The sequence below is a fragment of the Oncorhynchus mykiss genome, chromosome 3, assembly GCF_057628025.1.
Source record: "Oncorhynchus mykiss isolate SJ-2025 chromosome 3, ASM5762802v1, whole genome shotgun sequence".
Taxonomy (NCBI): Eukaryota; Metazoa; Chordata; class Actinopteri; order Salmoniformes; family Salmonidae; genus Oncorhynchus; species Oncorhynchus mykiss.
In genome coordinates, this window is record NC_143024.1 from 73,750,861 (window position 1) to 73,776,909 (window position 26,049).

The 26,049-nt window shown below is 44.0% G+C and overlaps 1 protein-coding gene across 4 annotated transcripts in view; it reads right to left on the bottom strand.

Annotated features, from left to right (window-relative positions):
• The window catches only part of zmp:0000000936 (interleukin-1 receptor type 1), a 36,841-nt gene continuing 10,792 nt past the window's right edge, over positions 1 to 26,049 (bottom strand). For 2 of the 4 annotated variants that reach the window (XM_036974836.2, XM_036974835.2), the window contains exons 2-11: positions 21,891 to 21,968; positions 21,000 to 21,252; positions 19,255 to 19,438; positions 17,841 to 18,024; positions 17,529 to 17,591; positions 16,645 to 16,777; positions 15,780 to 15,931; positions 14,242 to 14,385; positions 993 to 1,160; positions 1 to 748 (exon numbers count right to left, since the gene is read on the bottom strand). In XM_036974836.2, coding sequence (XP_036830731.1) covers positions 258 to 748; positions 993 to 1,160; positions 14,242 to 14,385; positions 15,780 to 15,931; positions 16,645 to 16,777; positions 17,529 to 17,591; positions 17,841 to 18,024; positions 19,255 to 19,438; positions 21,000 to 21,252; positions 21,891 to 21,966 — 1,848 coding nt within the window. In that variant the 5' untranslated portion in view covers positions 21,967 to 21,968 and the 3' untranslated portion in view covers positions 1 to 257. Of the gene's footprint in view, positions 749 to 992; positions 1,161 to 14,241; positions 14,386 to 15,779; positions 15,932 to 16,644; positions 16,778 to 17,528; positions 17,592 to 17,840; positions 18,025 to 19,254; positions 19,488 to 20,999; positions 21,253 to 21,890; positions 21,969 to 22,068; positions 22,207 to 26,049 lie in introns of those variants that run through there. The other 2 variants (XM_036974837.2, XM_090230096.1) reach the window with 2 other exon arrangements.

Consider the following 26,049-nt stretch of genomic DNA (forward strand, 5'->3'; position numbering starts at 1 on the left):
TAGAATATACTGTGAAATCTTTATTAAAGCTCTCACACAGATTTGGTGTGTATGTACAACATGGTAGCAGTGTTCCATAATGTGTGTGCGTGCGTGTGTGACTGGCTCTGCCAATATGGTCACTACCAAGTGTTATTTTATACTCTCCATGGTATCAGAAGATCTTTCATTCAACAGATTTCCTCCTCACGTTGGTCATTTGAACATCCATCCATAACATGTCAACACTGTCCTCTCCCAACCGCCCATCTATCCCTTCAGATGTTCAACAGACTGTTCTTCTCTGGACACTTTGTCCTCTTGCCCCTCACAGGCATATAATACCTCAGTTCCTTCCAGAAGTGTGAGGATGAGGAATGAGAGGGTGAGGAGAAAGAGGGTGAAGACCCTCTCTTCTCCTTCACCTCCTCTTCCCCCCACCTCCCACACCTCAACCCTCTGGTCCTCCTAGTCCTGCTACTCTTCCACCAGCAGACAGCACCCTGGCGCTCCCGGAGGTGGCGCACCGACTCGGGGAAGAAGGCGAGCTGTGTGGGGGTGATCTCTTCCAGCTCCACCAGAACCACCTTAAGGGAACCCTCCAGCAGTGCACGGTGCATAGCCATCTGCCTCTCAAAGCTCTTCCAGGTCTCCAGGACATCGCTGCTGCTGCTGTCACTCTGACCTCCACTGCAGAACGTAGAGCCAGTGTAGACAAGGAGGAGACGCCGGCTGGCCCACATACTCTCCTCCACAGCATCTACTACGGCTAGAGGGTGTGGGCGAGGGAGGAGAAGAGGGAGGGGCAAGAGGGACAATGGGTATTAAAACACTTTTTTATGATTAAGATGGTTTCAGAAGTTCTTTATGATTTCAGAAAAGGTTCCAAATATTTAATCATCATACGACATGTGTACTAACGCCAAGGCTTTAGCTCAGCAGACTAACACAGACCTGTGACGCCCAGGAGCCCCAGGTTTGAACCCAGTCAATCACATATGCAGATGTCTTACCGTCCCCTGGTAGGCTGTCCCGGCCCAGAATAAAGAGCCTGTAGCCACACCTCCCCTCGAGAACCTGGGGCAATGTGTGGAGGGCAAACATTTCCACCTCCCCACTGGCCACGCTCCCAGAGAGATGGGGATACGCCACATATGCATCATACAGCTTTCCATCAGACTCTGCCACATGCAGAAGAGGGTTAAAAACAACAGGTGTGTTAGTGCTGGGCTAGAGCAAAAGCCTCCACTGCACTGCCAAACGGAGGAGTCTTGGTTATGTCTGACACCATAGTTACTTGTGTTTTATGGTTACATGGCCTATTCATTGCCTCGTAGAAAACTGCATCTCCCTCTTTCCTCTGAGTCATGGAAATGATGTGCTGGCATCGCTGTGGGATGTGCTACAGTACCTCGCTACACTTGCTGCTGATTTTACTTGTGGTCAGGTGGGGAGTGTGAAACAAGCAATGCAACGTGCATGTGTGTGGGCCAGGGAGGTTGTGGTGAGATGTACTTTATGTAATCTGGTGTCGGAATGTACGTTTATGTTAGTGCAAGTTGTTTCCGTTGTGTGAATGCACAGTATGTGTCGGAGCCAAAAGGCCCTTTAAAGAAGAATTATAATTTCTGAATCATTTGAAGGATATGCATTATTTTTTAGATGGTCACTTATTTACCTGAGCCATGATTGACAGCTTGAACCTGCCCACTCTACTGGGAAGCAAAAGTCATTATGGGGAGGTAGTTTGGGAAGCTAGGGGGGGCGTGGGGGGGGGGGGGGGGGCGTGGGGGGGGGGGGAGTCCTAGCACTGGTTGGAGGCTAGCACACTAACAACATTTCATATTATACTTTACACATAACACACTGAGGTACAAAAGGCATTGCATTGTCCTTGAAAGTTTAATTTAGTTATGAATGAAGACGTGTGGCACTCTATGGAACCCTGATTCTAAAGGAGAACAAAGGAATGAAAGATGTGTTGAATCTTAAGTCAACTATTGCTAGAGCAGTGGCAAATTTAGACTTGGAAGCTACTACAAGTTGGAAACTGTAGCTCTATGGATTTGGCACGCCAGTGACTGACTATTGGAAAACGAAGCACATGGAGCAGCATTAAATAATGGCATGCGGATGCGGGATTTATGAATGAAAAAAGTAAAAGCTATCGGTAAATAGATTAATTGTGCGTGTAAGGATACAAAACCTACATGGAATAAAGGAATGTTAACAATTTCTGTTGATTGTTGCTACTTGTGGGGATTGTAAATATTAAGAAAATCGTTGAAACGTGTTTGTCGTAAATCTGCTCAATGCGCACTCATGGAATGGAAACAGTAAATAAGTGCGCCTGATCAACACAACTGAAACAAACACGAGATTGCAAATACAGTTTGGATTGGAAATGATCGTGATTGAAATGTGTTTTTGCGTAAATAATTGATGACAACCGAAGACGACATGGACAAAAATGTCTGAGCCCATGGCTGCTGAGCAAAAACTGACTAAGCTTATTGGCTATTGTAGGGCACAGCTTAGAATATTAACGGAATTAAATAAATGCGCTATTGGTTAATAAAGAAAGTGTTGACCAAGTAACTTTTCTTGCTGATGGGTTTCTGAATGAATTCATACAGCTTCATAAATCTATTCAAGCTCTATTATAGGATGATGAAAATGGTGGGGATCAAATGGATTGGTTCGACCCAAAATGATATGGTTTGATGAATTTATGGATAAATGGGTTGGTGATGCAAATTCCCTGGTCACTGAAATAGATGCCGATGACAATGTGTCAAAAAACTCTAGAAGGTTCTCAAAGGCTTCATCCACAACTTCAAGTCGGATAAGAGCTGAAACTGAAAGAGCTGCTCTCTTGGCCAAGGCAGATGCACTCAAAGATAAGCACCAAGTTGAGATAGAAGAAGCAAAAATACTAGCTGAGTTAAAAGCCAAAAAGCCCCTTAAAAGGTATGGAAGAACATGAAGATTCCTTACAAAATGGGACCAAAGACGCCAAAGGATGGCATGAATTTATATCATGAGGAGTCCAGAAGAATGACGCCTCTTAGAACCCTGGAAAAGTTCTCCATAGAAGACGGATTGAACTCACCAGAGGAGGATGAAATGTATGCTAGTCCTCACCTAACTCACCAGAGGAGGATGAAATGTATGCTAGTCCTCACCTGAACCCAAAGTGCAGTCAAGATGCATGGCTAGGAGTAGCCCCCAACATATCATCATGGCCAGCAGGTGGCACCAATATGCCAAGCAATTCTGAGCAGTTTATATTTGCTGATGTCCGACCTACACAGACAAAATTAAGTGACTGAACTCATTGTCAAGCAGCAAAGGCTGTCACTACATCCTGTCAGAAAAATTCTGTGTTTACAGGTGACCTACTTTAATACCAGTCATTCATAATAGCCTTTGAACATGGTATTGACAGCAAAGCTGACAGCAGTCAAGACAAGCTTTATTTCTTAGAGTAATATAAATTACAAATGGTCAAGCAAGAGAACTAGTCTGCAGCTGTCATCATATGGAACCTGGGGTGGGTTACAGGGAAGCTAGGAGGCTATTAGAACAGCATTTTGGAAATGGAATTAGAATATCAACTGCTTACATAGAGAAAGCTTCGGGCTGGTCTGCCATTAAAACTGATGGTAATGCTCTTCACGCATACGCACTGTTCTTGCGACAATGTTGGAATGTTATGCTACATATTGAATTTATGGATGAAATTAATGTCACCTCAAATATGAGAATAATCATTTAAAAATTACCATTCAAACTTAGAGACAACTGGAGATCTGTAGCCTGTGATAGTCAATAATTAACTAAGGAGCATGTTCTCATTGAGAGGCAGGCCCGCATCTCCTCTGATCCCGTCTTTGGAGATGTCCAAGACCCTTTCACTGGGAAAAAAAACTCCAAACCCCAAACTCTAAAACCAAAACTTCAGCTGAAGTCAGGAAGTGAAAGGAGGCTATGCTACACTTTCACCAAAGTGAAAAGGAAACCCGTCAGAAAGTTGCACTGCAAAAACTATGCATCCTTTTACACTATGGAAGCATGTAAAAGGATGAGGTCAAAGCCACATAAAGAAAAAGGTAGCGTTTCTAAATGCATATGCTTAGGATGCTTGATCAAAGGTCATATGAGCAAAGCTGGTGTGCGCAAGGAAATTAACTGATATGTGAGAAAAAAACACCCCAGTATGCTACACATTAAAGTGGAGGAATGGGTTGAAAGAGACAACAGGACACTGTGTGCACTGCTATGGTTTCTCTCCCTACAAGTGGCCACACTGGGGCTGGCAATGAAGGCTGTAGTCTTGCCATCATGCCTGTGCCTGCCTCTTTAGATCCCAGCAGTTCAGCAACATTCTGTACAGAGAAGCTTGTCAGATCTCAACATCAGGGGAAAGAGAATGGACATTCTGTTAAAGACAATGGGACAGAGGAAACCAGTGGGCTGTTACAAAATAAACAGACTGGATGTATGTGGTTTTAGAACTTCCAGAGGTATACACTCATTCCCGTCACAAAGGAAAGTATCCCCTTACAAGATCATATTTATAGCCAGCAGCATACCACCCAGTAGGAGGCACTGATTGGGGACGGTGCCGTAACTATTCCCCAGGTTGTTGCTGTAAATGAGAATGTGTGCTCAGTCAACTTACCTAAAAAAGAAAAAAAATTCAGGCATTGATCATATTTGAATATCAGGCATTGGTCACTCTTTACAGTATTGATGCAGATGTGAAACTTATCATTAGGAGTCAAGAGACCCTATGCTGCAAAAACTGTCCTTGGATGGTAAATGGATCACTCGGTAGCTGTCATGATGGGCCATGTGTGGCAGTGAACAGAGTATCAGTTGATAGCTTAGAACAGCTGCTGATCAAACATTACAGAGACTTTCCAGAGCTCACACTGAGAAAAGTTAATTATCTGTTGAAGACCAGCGCTTCCTTCAAATTGCATCTAACTCTGTTACACTTAAAGAAGGACACTACCACCTTCAACTACACTTTCGGAAGGAGGAAGTGAATATGCCGCTCACAACCTCAAAATTAATTTTGAATATAATAAAGTCTTATTCGAGGAATATAAAGGATTTCTAAATGATGTGTTAAAGCAAGGGCATGCAGAAAAGGTGCCTCAGGACCAGCTGCTCCGGCAGGATGGACGAGTGTGGTACATCCCACAACATGGTGTGTACCAACCAACTAAGAAAATGATGAGTGGTTTTTGACTGTACTGCTTCGTTCAAGGTCACTTCAAGGTCACACATCAAAGAACTGCTTTAAGGCCCAGATTGTTCAAAAACCCTCCTAGGTGTTTGGCCAGGAGCCCATTGCTGTAATGGCTGACATAGTGGGCATGTTTCACCAGGTCAGAGTATCCCCTCAAGATGTGGACTTCCTGCGATTCCGCTGGTGGCCTGATGGAGACAAGCCAACCACTGGCTGAATACCGGATGACAGTTAATCTGTTTGGAGCTGTCTCCTCTCCCAGTTGTGCTAGTTTTGCACTAAATAAAACCACAGATGACAACAGATCTGTAAAACTGTAAAAATGAACTTATGTGGATGACCTTCTGAAATCGGTGCCCTCAGAAAGTGAAGCTTACACTCTTGTCAACGATCTGAGGGCCATCTGTGCAGGAGGAGGATTTAGACTCACAAAATGGATCAGCAACAGTCATGCTTTTCCTGGGCTCATTGCCTGCTGAAGAGAGAGCCAAGGATGTTAAGGAGCTCAACCTGGATATAGAGACCTTACCAGGGGACACAGAACTTGGAGTGCAGTGGGATGTTCAAGAGGACACCCTCTCTTTCAGAACAGCCATGAAAGCCCAACCAATCACCAGAAGAGGCATATTATGAGTCGTCTGCTCTGTGCATGACCCTCAGTGTTTTTGGTTCCATTTGTCCTGACTGGAAGAAAAATACTCCCAAGAGCTATGTAGACTGGACTGTGGATGGGATGAGGAGATCCCAGAGGTCTTTGTTGTGCAGTGAAGGAAATGGCTTTTTGATTTATAACAATTGACTGGTTTCCACGTGTCCAGATGTAATAAACCGTCTGGTTAAGAAAAACTTAAGTCTGCACAGCTTCATCACTTCAGTGATGCCATTTAGGCTGGTGTCACGACTTCTGCTGAAGTCGATGCCTCTCCTTGTTCGGGTGGTGCTAGGCGGTCGACGTCACCAGTCTTCTAGCCATCATTGATCAATTTTTCATTGGTTTTGTCTTGTCTTCCTACACACCTGGTTTCAATCCCATTCATTACCTGTTGTGTATTTAACCCTCTGTTTCCCATCATGTCTTTGTCAGAGATTGTTTCTTGTTTCAGTTTCGTGTTGTTTGTATTTGGTGCGCAACGGGTCCTCGTACCCAATTTGTTTAATTTGTATCCATGGTTTTGGAGTTATGTTTTGTTTTATTAAATTACTCCATTTACCGAGTTTATTCTCCTGCGCCTGACCTCCCTGCCACCTATACACAAAAAAGTCAGCATGGAGGTGGAGGAGCGCATCATGGAACATACGGCGATGATTTTCAAACTGAGCGTTGTCATGGATCACGTTGTCCAGAGACAGGGAGTTTTCCCAGCGCCTCCACCAGCACAACCAGGGTCTCCCCTGAACGCCCCTTTCCCACCTGAACCTAACAGATTTCAGTTATCCATGCCACAGGGATAAGACGGAGATGCTGCCGGCTGCCAGGGTTTCCTTCTCCAACTAAGCCTGTACCTGGCCACGGTCCACCCAGCTCCATCGGACCGTGAGAGGCGTTTCACCCTCGTCGGGAAAGCCCTGGAGTGGGCCAGCGCTGTGTGTGGAGTTCACCCGCTGTTTCCGGACAGTATTCGACCACCCACCTGAGGGCAGAGCGGCGGGTGAGCGCCTCTACCATCTGAGGCAGGAGAAGAAGAGCGCCCAAGAGTTTGCACTGGAGTTTAGGACCCTGGCTGCCGGAGCTGGATGGAGCAACCGGGCCTTAATCGACCATTACTACTGTAGTCTACGTGAGGACGTCCGTCGGGAGCTGGCTTGCAGAGACACCACCCCCACCTTTGACCAGCTGGTGGACCTGTCCATCCGGCTGGACAACCTGCTGGCTACTCACGGACGTCCAGATCGGGGTCTGGTTGTTCCATCCTCCCGCACACCCTCTCCGATACCTATGGAGCTGGGAGGTGCGGTGCACAGGGAGAACGGAGGGGGTTCCTGCTCGTGCCCCATATGTGGACAGAGGCCACACTGCTGGTCGGTGCCGGGTTGGTTCCTCTGGGTATCGAGGCGACAGGCAGGGCACTCTGGCGTCACCCCAGGTGAGTAGGCACCATTCTCATCCAGAGCCCTCTGTTGCACATATGTTTGTCTCTGTTACCTTTCCTGAATTTTCTCCGCGTTCCCAGCATAAGGCGCTAGTAGATTCAGGCGTGGCTGGGAATTGAATTAATAAAGGATTAGCTCATAGTTTTGGGATTCCCATTGTTCCTGTAAATATGCCTTTCCCCGTTCATGCCTTAGATAGTCGACCATTAGGGTCAGGGTTTATCAGGGAGGCCACCGCTCCTTTGAGTATGGTAACACAGGGGGTCACAGGGAAAAGATGAGTATTTTCTTATTGATTCTCCTGTGTATTCCGTGGTGCTGGGCCTACCCTGGTTAGCTTGTCATAACCCTACTGTTTCGTGGCCACAGAGGGCTCTCACGGGGTGGTCGCGAGAGTGTTCAGGTAGGTGTTTAGGGGTTTCCGTTGGTACTACTACGGTGGAAAGTCCAGACCAGGTCTCCACCGTGCGCATCCCCCCAGAATATGCCGATTTGGCTCTCGCCTTCTGTAAAAAGAAGGCGACTCAATTACCACCCCATCGACGGGGGGATTGTGTGATAGATCTCATGGTAGGCGCTGCACTTCCCAGGAGTCACGTGTATCCCCTGTCGCGAGCGGAGATGGTGGCTATAGAGACATATGTCTCCGAATCCCTGCGTCAGGGGTACATTCAGCACTCTATTTCTCCCGTCTCCTCAAGTTTCTTTTTTGTGAAGAAGAAGGATGGAGGTTTGCGCCCGTGCATTGATTATCGAGGTCTCAATAAAATCACGGCGAGGTATAGTTACCCGCTACCTCTTATCGCTACGGCGATTGAGTCAATGCACAGGGAGCACTTCTTCACTAAACTGGATCTCAGGAGTGCGTACAATCTGGTGCGAATTAAGAAGGGAGACGAGTGGAAGGCAGCATTTAGTACCGCGTCATGCCGTATGGGTTGATGAATGCTCCATCAGTCTTCCAATCATTTGTGGATGAGATTTTCAGAGACCTGCACGGGCAGGGTGTAGTGGTGTATATTGAGGACATTCTGAAAGACCGGGAGCTGTTGGCTGTCGTCAGGGCCTTGAAGGCGTGGAGACATTGGCTTGAGGGGGCTAAACACTGATTTTTCTCATCTGGACTGACCATCGCAATCTGGAGTACATCCAGGAGGCGAGGAGACTGAATCCTCGCCAGGCAAGGTGGGCCATGTTTTTCACCCGTTTTGTGTTTACCCTCTCTTACAGACCAGGCTCCCAGAATGTGAAGGCAGACGCACTGTCCTGGCTGTGTGACACAGAGGAGCGGTCCATGGATCCCACTCCCATACTCCCAGCCTCTTTTGGTGGCGCCGGTGGTGTGGGAGCTGGACGCGGACATTGAGCAGGCGTCACGTGCAGAGCCCTTTCCCCTTCAGTGTCCAGCTGGGCGTCTGTACGTTCCGTCTTCTGTCCGCGACCGACTGATCTATTGGGCCCACACGTCACCCTCCTCTGGTCATCCTGGGATAGGTCGGATGGTGCGCTGTCTTGATGGGAGGTACAGGTGGCCCACTTTAGCTAAGGACGTGAGGATTTATGTTTCCTCCTGCTCAGTGTGCGCCCAGAGCAAGGCTCCTATACACCTGCCCAGAGGTAAGTTACAACCCTTACCCGTTCCACAACGGCCGTGGTCACAGCTGTCGGTGGATTTCTTAACTGATCTTTCACCTTCACAGGGTAGCACCACGATCCTGGTCGTTGTGGATCGTTTTTCTATGTCCTGTCATCTCCTCCCTTTGCCCAGTCTCCCTACGGCCTCAGAAACTGCGGAGGATCTGTTTACACACGTCTTCCGGCACTACGGGGTGCCTGAGGATATAGTGTCTGATCGAGGTCCCCAGTTCACGTCAAGGGTCTGGAAGGCGTTCATGGAACATCTGGGGGTCTCGGTCAGCCTTACCTCAGGTTTACACCCCGAGAGTAATGGGCAGGTGGAGAGAGTTAACCAGGATGTGGGTAGGTTTCTGCATTCTTATTACCAGGACAGAGATGGCCCAGAACTCACTACACCACTCCTCCACTAACCTTTCTCCTTTTCAATGTGTATTAGGGTATCAGCCAGTTCTGGCTCCATGGCATCAGAGTCAGACCGAGGCTCCTGCGGTGGACAATTGGTTCCGGCGCGTGGAGGAAACCTGGGAGGCCGCCCACGTCCACCTTCAGCGTGCCATACTGTGCCAGAAAGTTGGCGCAGACCGTCACCGCAGTGAGGCCCCGGTGTTTGCACCAGGGGACAGGGTCTGGCTCTCGACCTGAAACCTGCCCCTCTGCCTGCCCTGCCTGAAGCTGGGTCCGCGGTTTGTGGGGCCGTTTAAAGTCCTGAGGAGAGTGAACGAGGTATGTTATAGGTTACAGCTACCCACTAATTACCGTATTAATCCCTCGTTCCATGTGTCTCTCCTCAGGCCGGTGGTGGCTGGATGTTCCTCCACCCCTCGAGGGGGTCCCGGTGAACTCCGTTCAATACATTTTGGATTCGAGGCGTCGGGCGAGGGGCCTTCAGTACCTCGTGAACTGGGAGGGGTACGGTCCGGAGGAGAGATGCTGGGTTCCGATGGAGGACGTATTAGATCCTTCCATGCTGCGAGAATTTCACCGGCTCCATCCCGATCGCCCTGCGCCTCGCCCTCCGGGTCGTCCCAGAGGCTGGAGCCGCGCGTCAGGGGTGGGGGTACTGTCACTACTTCTGCCGAAGTCGATGCCTCTCCTTGTTCGGGTGGTGCTCGGCGGTTGACGTCACCGGTCTTCTAGCCATCATTGATACATTTTTCATTTTCCATTGGATTGGAGATGTTTAAAAAGAGCTGTAACATGGCTACTGAAAGACTTGTTCTGCAGCAACTGTGTCAGAATAGACAAAGAACTGACAGAAAGTAAAGATAAAAAGACTGTAGAAAAGCATACAAAGAAGTTCAGAGCTTTCTTGTGTGGTCAAAGCTTGTCTGTTGAGGACAAGGCACAGGCTGAGAAAACCATTGTAAGATGCAGCCAATGGCAATCTTTCCCTCAGGAGATTGCTTATCTGGAGGAAGATGGGCATGTCAAAAGAAATAGCACCATCTTCAGACTGGATCCTATTCTGCAGGATGGACTACTGAGAGTTGGAGGAAGGTTAAGGAGGGCTGCAATGCCAGAGGATATTAAACCTCCAGTCATTCTTGGTAAAGGCAGCCACCTCTCCACACTCATCTTGAGAAACATACACAATCAGATTGAACACAGTGGACGGAATCATATGCTCTCCAAATTAAGACAGAGGTATTGGGGAGTGCACGCTAACTCTGCTACAGGGAAGATCTTAAAAGCATGCATCTTCTTTCGACGATAGACAGCCAGAGTGGGAGGACAGAAGACGGCTGACCTCCCCAAGAGCCGTGTATCACCTGACCTGCCACCACATATGTAGGCACTGACTACTTTGAACCGATAGAGGTGAAGTGTGGCCGCTCCAACATCAAAATATATGGTGTTATATTCACGTCTAACCAGCCGCACCCTCAATCTAGAAGTAGCATCTTCCCTTGACATATATTTCTATTTGGGGTCCCTATTTGATTTTTTAATATTGAATTCAGTCTAGTATGAGAACGGTAGCCCCTATCTGCAAAAGCAGGGTGTCTGCGGAAAGCTGAGTATCTTGGCTATTGATCGGAGATGGAGACAGATACAATACCTTGTGGATCTGTTCTGGATTAGATGAATAAAGGAGTACCTTCCTTTGACGGAAGAGGGGTAAAAGCTGAACCTCAAGAAAAGTATTCTCAGAACAGATGATTTCGTGCTTATCGTGGACAGCACAACACCCAGGAACACTTGGATGATGGGAAGTGTCATTAAACCTATTCAAGACTCAAAAGGTCATATTCGGAGCGTAGTCCTTAAGACCAAAACATCTGTCTTGGAACGACACATCACCAAATTAGGTCTGCCCCAGGAAGCAGCAGATAATTAAATATACAGAACAGTACACCCTCATACAGAATGATGGTATTAAATACATTTTGAAGTGTACCATATGAAATTAGGAAGAACTTCAGTTTTGAATATGAAGATAAGTTATGGCTCCTTGAAGATTTCAGTTGAAATTATAATTGTTTTGTTAATGGCAGCCACAATTAGGGTCCGGTAATGTAGGAGCCACAAGGCCCTTTAAAAAAATATTTGAATTTATGATTAATTAGAAGGATATGCATTATTATTTAGATGAGCTTCCCATATTATGGTTACTTATTTCCCTGAGCCATGATTGACAGCTTGAATATGCCCACTATACTGCGGAGCGAATGTCAATATGGGGAGGTAGTTTGGGAAGCTAAGGGGGAGTCCTAGCACTGGTTAGGGACTACACCACTAACAACATTTCATATTATACTTTACATATAACACACTGAGGTACAAAAGGTACATTGTTATTGAAAGTTTAATTTAGTTATGAATGAAGACGTGTGGCACTCTATGGAACCCTGATTCTAAAGGAGAACAAAGGAATGAAAGTGTATGAACTTAAATCAACTATTGCTAGAGCAGTGACTTGGAAACCACTGCAGTATGCAATCAGTCTGCAGATGTGTGCGTGCATTTATGCCTGCGTGATTGCACTCAGGCATGTTTTTGTGAATGTTTCCATGAGTGGGTGTTTGCAATATACAGTACCAGTCAAAAATGTACACACCTACTCATTCAAGGGTTTCTTTATTTTTACTATTTTCAACATTGTAGAATAATAGTGCAGCCATCAAAACTATGAAATAACACATATGGAATCATGTAGTAACCACAAAAAAAGTGGCCGTAGGTGCACAAATATATTTGAGATTTTAGATTCTTCAGAGTAGCCACCCTTTGCCTTGATCACAGCTTTGCACACTCTTGACATTCTCTTAACCAGCTTCATGAGGTAGTCACCTGGAAGGCATTTCAATTAACAGGTGTGCCTTGTTCAAAGTTCATTTGTGAAATGTATTTCCTTCTTAATGCATTTGAGCCAATCAGTTGTGTTGTGACATGGTAGGGGTGGTACAGTGGGGCAAAAAAGTATTTAGTCAGCCACCAATTGTGCAAGTTCTCCCACTTAAAAAGATGAGAGAGGCCTGTAATTTTCATCATAGGATTCACTTCAACTATGACAAACAAAATTAGAAAAAAGAAATCCAGAAAATCACATTGTAGGATTTTTAATTAATTTATTTGCAAATTATGGTAGAAAATAAGTATTTTGTCACCTACAAACAAGCAAGATTTCTGGCTCTCACAGACCTGTAACTTCTTATTTTGTCTGTCATAGTTGTGTACCTATGCACCTAATTACAGGCCTCTCATCTTTTTAAGTGCAAGAACTTGCACAATTGGTGGCTGACTAAATACTTTTTTGCCAAAATGTATACAGAATAAGGTAATATAGCAAATAGGGCTAAGTCCATATTACGACAAGAACAGCTCAAATAAGCAAAGAGAAACGACAGTCCATCATTACTTTAAGATATGAAGGTCAGTTAATTCAGAAAATTAAGAACTTTTAAAGTTTCTTCAGGGTCATTCGCAAAAACCATCAAGCACTGTGATGAAACTGGCTCTCATGAGGACCGCCACAGGAAGACCCAGAGTTACATCCGCTGCAGAGGATAAGTTCATTAGAGTTACCAGCCTCAGAAATTGCAGCCCAAATAAATGTGTCCTGGAGTTCAAATAACAGACATCTCAACATCAACCGTTCAGAGGAGCCTGCATGAATGAGGCCTTCATGGTCGAATTGCGGCAAATAAATCACTACTATAGGACACCAATAATAAGAAGACACTTGCTTGGGCCAAGAAACACAAGCAATGGACATTAGACTTGTGGAAATCTGTCCTTTGGTCTGATGAGTCCAAATTTGAGATTTTTGGTTCCAAACGCTGTGTCTTTCTGAGACGCAGAGTAGGTGAACGGATGATCTCCGCATGTGTGGTTCCCACTGTGAAGCATGGAGGAGGAGGTGTGATGGTGCTTTGCTGGTGACACTGTCTGATTTATTTCAAATCCAAGGCACACTTAACCAGCATGTCTACCACAGCATTCTGTAGTGATACGCCATCCCATCTGGTTTGCACTTAGTGGGACTATAATTTGTTTTTCATCAGGACAATGGCCCAACACACCTCCAGGCTGTGTAAGAGCTACTATTTCATCAAGAAGGAAAGTGATGGAGTGCTGCATCAGATGATCTGGCCTCCACATTTGTAACGAGTACGCTAGTCGGGAAGCAAGTACAGGGAGTGAATATAATAATAAATGAAACATGGAACAAAACAATTAACACGAGTAGCGTACAGACATAACACAGGAACAGAACCAATAACACCTGAAGAAAGAACCAAGGGGAGTGACAGATATAGGGAAGGTAATCAGGAAGGTGATGGAGTCCAGGTGAGTGTCATGAGGCGCAGGTGCGCGTAACCTTGGTGGCTGGTGTGCATAATGAGACAACTGGCAACATCGAGTGCCGGAGAGGGGGAGCGGGAGTAAACGTGACAACAATCATCCGACCTCAACCCAATTGAGATGGTTTGGGATGAGTTGAACTGCAGAGTCTAGGAAAAGCAGCCTACAAGTGCTCAGCATGTGAGAACTCCTTCAATACATAGAAAAGCATTCCAGGTGATGCTGGTTGAGAGAATGCCAAGAGTGTGCAAAGCTGTCATCAAGGCAAAGGGTGGCTACTTTGAAGAATTTGTTTAACACTTTTGGTTACTTAATGATTCCATATGTGTCATTACATACATTTGATGTATTCACTATTATTCTACACTGTATAAAATAGTACAAATAAAGAAAACCCTTGAATGAGTAGGTGTGTCCAAACCTTCGACTGGTACTGTATGTGCTGTAAAGCTTCTCTCAATACATACCTGTGTTTGTGTAGAGAAATGGGAACATCCTCCTGAACGACAGCACTATGTCAATCTTGAAGCGATGGTAAATAACAACACTAACAGTAAACATCAATACCAGACTCGTCAGTAGTACCCCAATAGGGAGCAGGTAGTTTGGATCTGTGCAGAAAAAGTCAAGAAGATAGCATTTATTATTTACGCTACCATTTTTACCCAAAGTCAAGCTGACTGGTTTTAATTCTAAAACATTTTTTTTTGTGTGTGTTGAGGTTGCAAAGTTATGAAATATATTACACTATCAAAACAAGGGTAAAGGGACAGGAGAATACGTGACTCTTCCTTTTTTGAACACCGTTATGTTGTCTTTTTGAATTATGGGGCGTTTCAGGCCCCGAAGTGAACATAATTGTACACTCACAAACTCCATTAAAAATGAGGGCTGAGGGGCTTACGTTGCAAACTTCCCTTGCTTGACCAATCTTTCCCCCAAGGGCATAAGGTGAGGGTAAGTGGACGAGGGTGTGTCTTTTATGAGTTTGAAACGCAGCCTCTGCCTTCCCGTCGTCCCAGAGAGCAAATCACGTGCACTAAAATTCTAGCGCTGGCTAAAAGAACACTGAAGGATAGTTGATAATGTGAGATTTCAAAACTTGTATAACCATGACTAGAGAGAGACTGTCAATGATTACAACAAAGAGTTGCTATTTTTATGAGTGAGTTTGTTTAAGTTCATAATCAGCACTGTCAACACCACAGGAGGTTTGTGGCACCTTACTTGGGGAGGACAGGTAATGGTGGGGGCAGAATTAGTGGAAGGGTATCAAATACACCAAACACATGCTTTCCATGTGTTTGATGCCTTTCCATTTACTCCGTTGTAGCCATTATTATGAGCTGTCCTCCCCTCAGCAGCCTCCACTGGTCAACACTTTTATAAGCCATAAAATGAGCATTCTTCCTACTTCCACTAGCGCTACAACCAGCACTACAGGAAAGTGTATAGATAGGCTTGCATTGTTATTATTAGGGTATTCTTTGATATAGAGGAATATTTCACTTTCTCTGTTCATAGGAGCAACAACATTCATTTGTGTATGGGGTGAGGTAATGCGGTGAGATTCGAATTTCACTATCTGCTGGAAGACGTTCCCTTTTAGTCAGTGTCAGTGGCGGAGTCTGCTGTTCTCCCTCCGCTGAGACTGACCATCAGATGCAAGCACCATCAGCCCAGTAAAAAAAAGTAAATGATTTAGATGTATGCTCATTCAGCTGTGCCTCAAGTAATATAACAACTAATCTATTACCTGTGTGATCATAAAGCCACCTAAAATTTGAAATCTAATTTTAAAACAATGCATTGGTAGGCAATTCAAGCAAAGCCAATATGCAAAGATAATGTATTGGGCCTATAGCCTACTGCCCAAACCTCATAGCTACAATACTGTTTTTAATAGGTTAATGTAGCATACGCTTAAGTTTTTTTAAAGTCATGTTCCAAAAAAATCTGGAGGTAGATCTCAGATTGTATTTTGACTGGTGATAACTGGTCTAACCTGTAGGGTGGAGTGTGAAGGAGGCTGAATAATAGCCTCTGTCGCTCCAGGTCTGACACGTGTAGTCAATGTAAAAGTCTTCCTCTTCCACCTCCAAGAAATTCAACTGACGCTCAATCCACACAGCAGTCTTCTCTTCTTCTCTCCACTCGCTGGTTGGGCGGGAGAGAGGGAGGGAAGATGTCAAACGATTTCCACCCGTGAACAAATAATCAAACCATGTTCACAATTGAATTGACATAAACACGGTTTCCATCCAACCATTTCATGACACATAAAAAAAAGTTACAACAGGGCTGATGGAAACAAGAAATCAAAGTCGGCTCAATTTCATAAATGTCGACAGACAATTGGGTCATTATCATAATTTGCTTGGCTGCCAATTATCATATAAAGTGATTTTGCTATTATTTATATCTCATCATATAACCTGTCTACTTTATCAGCGAACTGTTGTCTAGAGAGTATGTGCCACAACCAGATTGGAAAAGTTAGCTATATATCGCAACAGTGTTTTTGATAAAACCATCGGTTGAGTTGAAAATGCGATGGAAACCCATTTCATATATTTATTTTTTTTCCGGGACATGGGAACTTAACCCGCAAAAGTGTTTTTTCTGTGCATATTGTTTTTATGCATATTTTTAAAAATATTTGCATGATAATATGTCACTAATTGAATGGAAATCTAGCTTTAGACTGTTTGTATTCAGGGATATGAACCCCATCTTGATCTTAATGGTATATCCTTGATATGATTTCAACAGTTTGGATACTATACAGTAGAACATCCATCTGGATGACACAGAATACAGGCATATAGAAGTTTTACAGTATGTGTTGTGATGCTGCTATCTCAACCTACCTTTGTGATTCCTGAAAGACTCGCTCTGAGACATTTTCGGGAATATTGTCATCTCTAGCTATCCAATTCAAGTCCACGCATTGTCCCCCCACACTCAGCACAAACACCCGACACATCTTACTGAAGGAAGAGCCTAGGGGGCAAACATTGAATTCTTTGTAAAGTTCATACATTAATTAATGTGTACAAAGGACCCAACTAGTTGCATATACACTGAGTGTACAAAACATTAAGAACACCTGCTCTTTCCGTGACATAGCCTGACCAGGTGAATCCAAGTGAAAGCTATGATCCTTATTGATATCACCTGTTAAATCCACTTCAATCAGTGTATATGAAGGGGAGGAGACAGGTTAAATAATTATTTTCAATCCCTGAGACAATTGAGACATCGATTGTGTGTGTGTACCATTCAGAGGGTGAATGGGCAAGACAAAAGATTGAAGTGCCTTTGATCAGGGGGATCGTGTGTATCAAGAATGGTCCACCACCCAAAGGACATCCAGCCAACTTGACACAACTGTGGGAATCATTGGAGTCAACATGGGCAGCATCCCTGTGGAACACTTGGGACAACTTTTAGAGTCCATGCCCCGACGAATTGAGGCTGTTCTGAGGGAAAAATGGGGGAGGTGCAACTCAATATTAGGGAGGTGTTCCTCATGTTTTGTACAGTGTAATTACGTAGACTTTGTGTAAACTCTTGTCTGTATTCTGTCTCTAAATGTTGTCTATCACTAGCAGCACCGCATCATCAAGTAAAATTCAGAGTATATGTTAATGTACTTGTCAAATAAAGGTGATTCTGATATTTAGAAGTCATACAGATATAGTAGGAGCATGCACACACACACACACACACTACATGTTCCATAGTGTCTTACCCAAATCTGCTTTGATGATCTTATTAGCAGGTTCAACCACTTTGGGGACAAGGCAATACTCCTCTGAAATTATGACAATGATTCATAAACGTTATAAACAGACGCAAAAATATGCAGTCACCTGACCCTATAGAAAACAACCTCTTCTAAGCTCTCAGAGCAAGCATGAAATCATGAAGTTGCCCATAAATATCTGACCCTGTGTCAGGGGTTATGTAATGGCTAGGTTAAGGATTGTGGGTATATGGTAATAATCTGATCCCAGATCTGTGGTTAGGAGCAACTTCTATGAGCTGTGCCAACAGTACTCACTTTTCACCGTACCCACAAAAGTCTCTGAAATTCTGCCGCTGAGCCCTTCCAGGTCAAAGGTCATGGTGCAAGTGTAGAATCCATGGTCTTCAGGGTGGACCTGAGCTACTAAGAGTTTCTGGCCATCACTGACATAGGTAAACCTGTCCCACAATGGGTCATCTTCCACAATGCGTTCGCATCCCTGAAAGATTTCAAGTAGAAATGCACACTGAAAGGTAATGGAAATGGAATACGGCTCGTGGGTCTTTCTTCAATTACGGTGGCATTTGCAACCATGAAAAACACTTTAAAATGACATATAGTTAGTTACACATCATACATGTTTTTGTTTATTGAACTGTTCATCAATAATAAACCATAATGCAAGTCCTTTATACTTCAAAAACGTTGTTTATGCATTGTTTAAAGTACTTTGGGTAAGCAAATTCACTTATCCCAGTAGTGATTTGTAGTGACATATTTTGGGGATTTAGAGATTATTATTTTGAATTCTAGAAAGTGAATAAATGGTTTTTCATATATTGTTTAGATCAATAAAAGTCTATTAAAAAGCCTTTTTTTATATAGTATAATGTGTGTCCCTAAGTTATGTCATTGGTGTTAACGCCTTGAAAATCACTCATTACAATGATATAAAGTACATAAAGAACCTTGAGCATTCCCTCCAGTGGCTGTTATTTGGGGAAGGGTCTATATTAAAGAAAATGATTAGCTAATCACACCCTTTTAGTATGTGATACATTTGAGGATTGCATAGGAAACTGTGTCTAAATACAATGTGTCATTGTTGTTACTCAACTTCAATGAAGGGAAATTTAATTGTGAGCAAAATTATTAATCATATCAAATTTGAAATTATTTTTTAAAAGGGTTAATGACCTTAGATTTGAGCATCTGTGGCCTCCATTTAAGGAAATCCTCAATAACCAAACATTTGTAATTGGTGTTACCATCATTGGTGTTACTACTCCTACTGGTGGCAGAACGTTATCATAATGATAAAACATTTCATCACGCTGCCATATTAGTTGATTTAGAATGGGAACATGTACCTAAATACATTTAAACATTTAAAAAAAAAAATGAACTTTTGAATTTATTTTGCAAAATGACATGCCCAAATGCCACAGTAACTCAAGAATTACCCTAGTAATACAAAATATACAATATTGCAGTTAAGTTAATGTTAAGATAATGTCTTACCCATGAAGACCTACAGTAAGCCTTCTATGAGAATAATTTGGTGTAAAAGTGTATATTTGATGGAACATTCTCTCACATGTAGTCACCCTACATTCCTATAGTTTTAAAGATAAATGAAGAATACAAAGAGACAAACTTTCCATCACTGCCAGGCCTCAAGGTTCCCCTCAACATTCTCCCTCCCATCTGTTTACCGTATAGGACTCACCTTGTACCACTGGATGGAGTAATTGTCCACTTTCCTGATCTGGTCACTCAATGGGCAGGACAGGAAAGCGCTGGCTGTATTGGTCAGGACCTGTTCAACCTCATTCTGTGGTCGACCGCATTCTTCTGGGTTGATCTGGTTCACAATCAGTAAGGTAGCCTGCTTGTAGCACTGGGAGGGAGTTCTGTTCATCCAAGATAGCAGGCAATATTTACAGCACTGTACAACTGGGTCTGTACCACACACACACACACACACACACACACACATACACACACAAAAGTATGTGGACACCCTTTCAAATTAGTGGATTCAGCTATTTCCGCCACACCCATTGTTGACAGGTGTATAAAAATCGAGCACACAGCCACGCAATCTCCACAGACAAACATTGGCAGTAAAATGGCCTTACTAAAGAGCTCAGTCACTTTCAATGTGGCACCATCATAAGATTCCAACAAGTCCGTTTGTGGAAATGTCTAGGAGCAACAATCGCTCAGCCGCGAAGTAGTAGGCCAGACAAGCTCACAGAACAGGGCCGCGGAGTGCTGAAGCTCGTAAATCGGCTGTTTTCGGTTGCAACACTCACTACCGATTTCCAAACTGCCTTTGGAAGCAATGTCAGCACAATAACTGTTTGTCAGTGTCACACCCTGATCTGTTTCACCTGTCTTGTGCCTGTCTCCACCCCCCACCAGGTGTCTCCTATTCTTCCCCATTATCCCCTGTGTATTTATACATGTGGTTTCTGTTTGTCTGTTCGTGTTGTTTTGTCAGGTCTTACCAGCGTGTTTTCCGTTTCTCAAGTTCTTGTTTTCTAATCTTCCCGGTTCTGACTTTTCTGCCTGTCCTGAGCCTGCCTGCCGTTTTGTCATTGATTGACTCTGCCTTGGATTACGAACCTCGACCTTCCCTCTGCCTGCCCCTTAGTTTGGTTCTCAGAATATTTATTATAACAATCTGCCTCCTGTGTCTGCCTCTGGGTCATATCCTGAGTCGTGATAGTCGGGAGTTTCATGAAATGCAGCCGCACACAAGCCTAAATTCACCATACGCAATGCCAAGCGTCAGCTGCAGTGGTGTAAAACTTGCCGCCATCGGACTCTGGAGCAGTGGAAACGCATTCTCTGAAGTGATGAATCACTCTTCACCATCTGGCAGTCAGACGGACGAATCTGGGTTTGGCAGATGCCAGGATTAAGCTACATGCCCCAATGTATAGTGCCAACTGTAAAGTTTGGTGGATGAGAAATAATGGTCTGGGGCTGTTTTTCATGGTTCGGGCTAGGCCCCTTAGTTCCAGTGAAGGGAAATCTTAACGCTACAGGATACAATGACAGTCTAGACGATTCTGTGCTGCCAACTTTGTGGCATCAGTTATGGGAAGGCTCTTTCCTGTTTCAGCATGACAATGCCCCCGTCCAGAAAGCGAGGTCCATACAGAAATGGTTTGTCGAGATCCGTGTGGAAGAACTTGACTGGCCTGCATAGTGCCCTGACCTCAACCCCATCGAACACCATTGGGATGAATTAGAACGCCGATGGTGAGCCAGGCCTAATCACCCAACATAAGTACCCGACCTCACTAATGCTCTTGTCGCTGAATGGGAAGAAAGTCCCCGCAGAAATGTTCCAACATCTAGTGGAAAGCTTTCCCAGAAGAGTAGAGGCTGTTATAGCAGAAAAGGGGGGACGAACTCCATATTAATGCCCATGATTTTGGTCATGTAGTGTATATATCCTACCTCACAACACAGACATAGTCTCCAGCATCGTCCATCTCAATGTTAAACATCCACAGTGTCTTCCCCTGCACCAATGTTTTCCCCGTCTCGCTGGTCAGCTTTCTCCCAGTCCTTGGGTCGTACCATGAGATGTTATAGGGGACGGTGTGATGGTTGAACACGTTGGGGGCCAACAGGGTGGATGTCAACATGGCGGCATCACCCGGGACTGAAAATACCCGCTCAAACTCTCGTCCATAGTCCTTACAGAGCTCTGTACACAAAGAGTACATAGAGTGAAGACAAACATGCGGCACAGAGACTATTTGAGGCCCCCCTTGAAGAATGTGGATGCGCACACAATTAATGTGGTTTTGTAAATTATGCAATTATACTGTGTGTCATGTAAGTATTGATTTTGTACAGAGATGGTCTCATAAAAAATATCTGTGCTTAAAACCTTTTAGAAAAGGGTTCTGCCCCCTCCCCCAAGAATGGGTGCTCGTTTTGTTTTTTGCCCTAGCACTACACAGCTAATTCAAATAATCTAAGCTTGATGATGAGGTGGTTATTTGAATCAGCCGTGTAGTGCTAGGGAAAAAAACAAAACGTGCACCCATGGCGGGCCCCATGACCGAGTTTGGGAGTACCTGTTTTAGCACACCAATAAACGTGCACACAGATGCTATATTTGCACGGCCGCTGTATCAAAGACTAATTCCATCAACGCCCACCAGAGGTCAAAGTTGAGGTATCCCGAAGTGAAGGGCCATGTTTCAGATTATAGTTAGGGCCATTGAATTGAGACAGTTTTGGTCATTCAAACTGTGCTTCTAGCTGTCCTCATAACTACTACCTGATTGATTGATTAATGGCTGACTGGAAGTCTTTGGTGAAGTGTGTCCTACCTACCTCCTACAGCCTTGGAGCTGCCAGTGAGACAGATGAGTGAGAAGAGGAAGATCTGCAACATCTGACTCCAATCCATAGCTGAAACAGAGAGACACAGGGAACACTCATTACCAAAGCAACACTGAACAAACTAACAGAATCCTACAGGACATATCATAACACTGTTGAAAATCCTCACCAAGTGAAATGATCACACACAAAAAAGTATCATTCCGCTTCCCGACCTTCCACTGAATACCTCACTTGTCAGCTGAATCTCCTACACAAACACGCCACAGGCAATCTGGGGCAGGACTTTATGGAAAACCAATCATATTTGACTACAGGAGTCACCACGGTAAGGCAGGCAGGCAGGATAATACCTCATGCCTAGAGGAGGGACAGACACATTCCCCAGTCCACCACAGGAAGACTGGCTGACTAACTGACTGGGGACGTCTCCAGGGCTCTGCCGGTAACTGGATGAGTAAAGCTAAGACATATAATAACAAAACCCAAGAGAGAAAATGATCAGCAGGGGTCAGCAACCCCCACCCTGGAGTGTTACCCTACAGCACCTGATTTTACTAGCTGCTCAATAGGACGTTGATTAGTTGAATCATGTGTGTTATAGCAGGGTTAAAGCAGAATCCTGCATTCCCAGTAGCTGTCCAGGAGAAGGGTTGATACTGTGTGGCCTAAGAGTCATGAGGTCAGTCAGGGTTATGAAAGCTTAACTGCCTGATCCCAGCTGGTCTAGATTGACTCACTACATGACTTGACTATATAGTACATTTCGATCCCCTTCTATAATACAAGCTTGACTCTTTGTTAAGGGGAAATGGTTGGTTTACAGGCATTTCATACTGTCTGACAGACACACTTCACAGTGGAGGTGTTTAACTGTATAACTGTAAGCCAGCTGTTATAACAACTAAGTTAACTAATGAGGTGTCAAACTACTTATGTCCACTTGTAATTTGATATCACATGTAAATTCTGCAACTAAAATAAATAGTAAGGGAATTAAAACAAACATTTTTGCCAACTTTTAAACTACATACATCCAATGACATGGTGCCATTTTTTGTTGATTTCACATTGAATTCATGCTAGTTGGCAACTCAACCAAATATGAATCAAAACTAGATGTTGAACTGACATCTTTGCCCAATGGGATGTGATCGTGTCTCAATGTATTCAAGGTATGAAATTCTAGTTATTTTCAAATATAATCTCTTTTTGGGCTTAGTTTTGGTCAATTCGCATTGTACAAAGTATTATAATTATGTTCCGGCCCCCCGACCATCCTCTCCAAGAAAAACATGCCTGCGGCTGAATCTTGTCACGATCGTCGTAAGGAGCGGACCAAAATGCAGCGTGGTATGTGTTCATGATGATTTTTTAATTAAAGAAAGCACTGAACACTGAATACAAACTATACAAAACGAATAACAACCGTGAAGCTATAATGAGAACTGTGCTGACACAAGCAACTAACATAGACAATCACCCACAACCCAAAATGACAAAACAGGCTACCTAAATATGGCTCCCAATCAGAGACAACAACTAACACCTGCCTCTGATTGAGAACCATATCAGGCCAAACACAGAAACAGACAAACTAGACATCCAAACAGACAAACTAGACAGCCCACTCAGATCACACCCTGACCAAACAAAACATAGAAACATACAAAGCAAACTATGGTCAGGGTGTGACAAATCTAGTTGGCTACCCCTGCACTACAGGATGTGGAAACAAGAGTGGTAGTGGGTGCCTGAATCTGATTGGCGCGGTGTCAACCACAATGATTGGTGGTGCCATACAGGAAGTGCTATCTCTGCCCTATCTACCTCTCAGCACAACCACAGGAAAACACACTAATAGAGATATTACAGCTAACTGATAGAAATATATAAATAGCAAAAGGTGTACGTACACAGACTGAGAATGAAAATGAATTGTGCCAACAAACAGAGAGAAACAGGATTGATAAAAGTTATCGGGTTAGATTAGTATCAAAGAAAAAAGAGGAGTTGCAGAATTCCAGTAAACCCAGTGTAGAGAGAGAAAATACTGAAAACATGTTGAAGTAGAACCACTTAGCAGTCTTGGTTTTCCATGAGAAATGTATAAATATCAAAACATGGGAAATAAAATCAAAAGACAGGAAAAGTCTAAATCAGAGATCTACTAGATTCAGCCGCGGGCCGATTTTTTTCTTGAGCGAATAGCCCGGGGGGCCGGAACATAATTCAGCAATAAGGCCCGAGGGTGTGTGCTATAACAGCTAAGGGCTGTTCTTATGCACGAAACAACGAAGTGCCTGGATACAGCCCTTAGCCGTGGTATATTGGCCATACACCACTAACCCCTGAGGTGCCTTATTGCTATTATAAACTAGTTACCAAAATAATTACAGCAGTAAAAATAAATGTTTTGTCATACCCGTTGTATACGGATTGATATGCCAGGGCTGTCAGCCAATCAGCATTCAGGGCTCAAACCACCCCGTGTGTCACGACTTCCACCGAAGTCGGCTCCTCTCCTTGTTCGGGCGGCGTTCGGCGGTCAACGTCACCAGCTTTCTAGCCATCGCCGCTCCATTTTTCATGTATCCATTTGTTTTGTCTTGTTCCCTGCACACCTGATTTTCATTCCGCAATCAATCTACATGTATTTATTCCGCTGTTCCCCATCATGTCTTTGTGAAAGATTGTTCGTGTTACGTGTGTATTGTTGACGCAGCAGACTGGTTTGTTTTTTCCGTGTTATTTTTTCCCGAAGATGTTTATTGTTAAACATAATTCTTGTGACTGTTTTGCACATTTTGCTCTTTTGCCTAAATAAAGTGTGCACCTGTTCACAAATCTCTGCTCTCCTGCACCTGACTTCGTTACCAGTATGCACACATTCTGACACAGTGTATAATTACAAATAATTTGTAGACTGCATATTGACTGCAAGAAGCCCAAACAGATCTAACGTTTGACTAAAATATAATTATTTCAAACCTTGCTTACATTTCTATACGATCACTTGTCTCTCTATTATGTGTGGGAATACTTGGGAAGAGATTTCTTGAATTAAAATCACTTGGAGCTCATTTCCTGGTGTTTTTACAGTCTTTTATGTAATTGTATTTATTTATTTTGTTTAGAAAACTTAGGGGGCCGAATAAAACCACTCGTGGACCAAATTCGGCCCGCGGCTGCCAGTTGGGGAACCCTGGTCAAGTTGATTTAATAAAGATCCAAATGAGAGAGCTAGTTCTAGAGCCTGGAGTGGGAAGAGGAGAAGGAGGAGGAGGGGGTAAAGACCGTGCTGGCTGGGACAGGCGCAGACCGAGAGGAGCGTGGGAAGAGAGAGGATAGGAATAGGCGTAGGAGGGACATGCAGGATACAGGGGCCAAGGGCTGTGACTCACTAACCATCAGAAACCTTGTCTGAACAAGTTCTGTCTTGTTTTGCTCCTTTATTTGACTTAAGGGGGTTGGTTCCACTACGGATTAAGACATATCCAGTTGTGACTGGCACTTTCACATTTCCTGTACTTTAAGATTCAGTGTAGGGTAAAATGGGCCTCAACTTTCATGGCCATTTCCAACCCTTCCAAAAACACCCACTGTTGTGTTCAGTAGGGCATAGCGTAACATAATGTTTTGCAAAAGAAAACAAAAATGTGTGTTCTTTTTGGGCAAGATCAGGTAATAACTGCTCATTTTTTTTAAAAGAAGGCCCTACTGAACAAGTCCCAGGTGTAGAACAGAACATGCCTACATGGTAAAAAGTACCTGCTGTGGTGTTGCAAGAGCCCCTAACTGAACACATTTATAAATGTGTGCTTACATAACGACAAACGGTCAGAGCATGGCTATTTAGTTTAGTTACCTCTGGGTACACAGTAAGTAGTGCTGTTTGTCCAAACAGACACAACATAGTTGGACTTTGACTGTCAGTTTTTTGGGGTCAAAGTTACGAGAAATGTCAAGAAAAAAGGGAGCATGAACCCTCTTGCATCTGCCAGAGTACCTAAACTCTACACAGCATGTGTACTTAACCACTACACAACCTCTACACAACGCGCATACAGAAAAACCACACAACATCTGTAGACAGCCTCTACACAACATGTGTACACAACTTCTACCCAAATGTTTACCCAACCTCTGC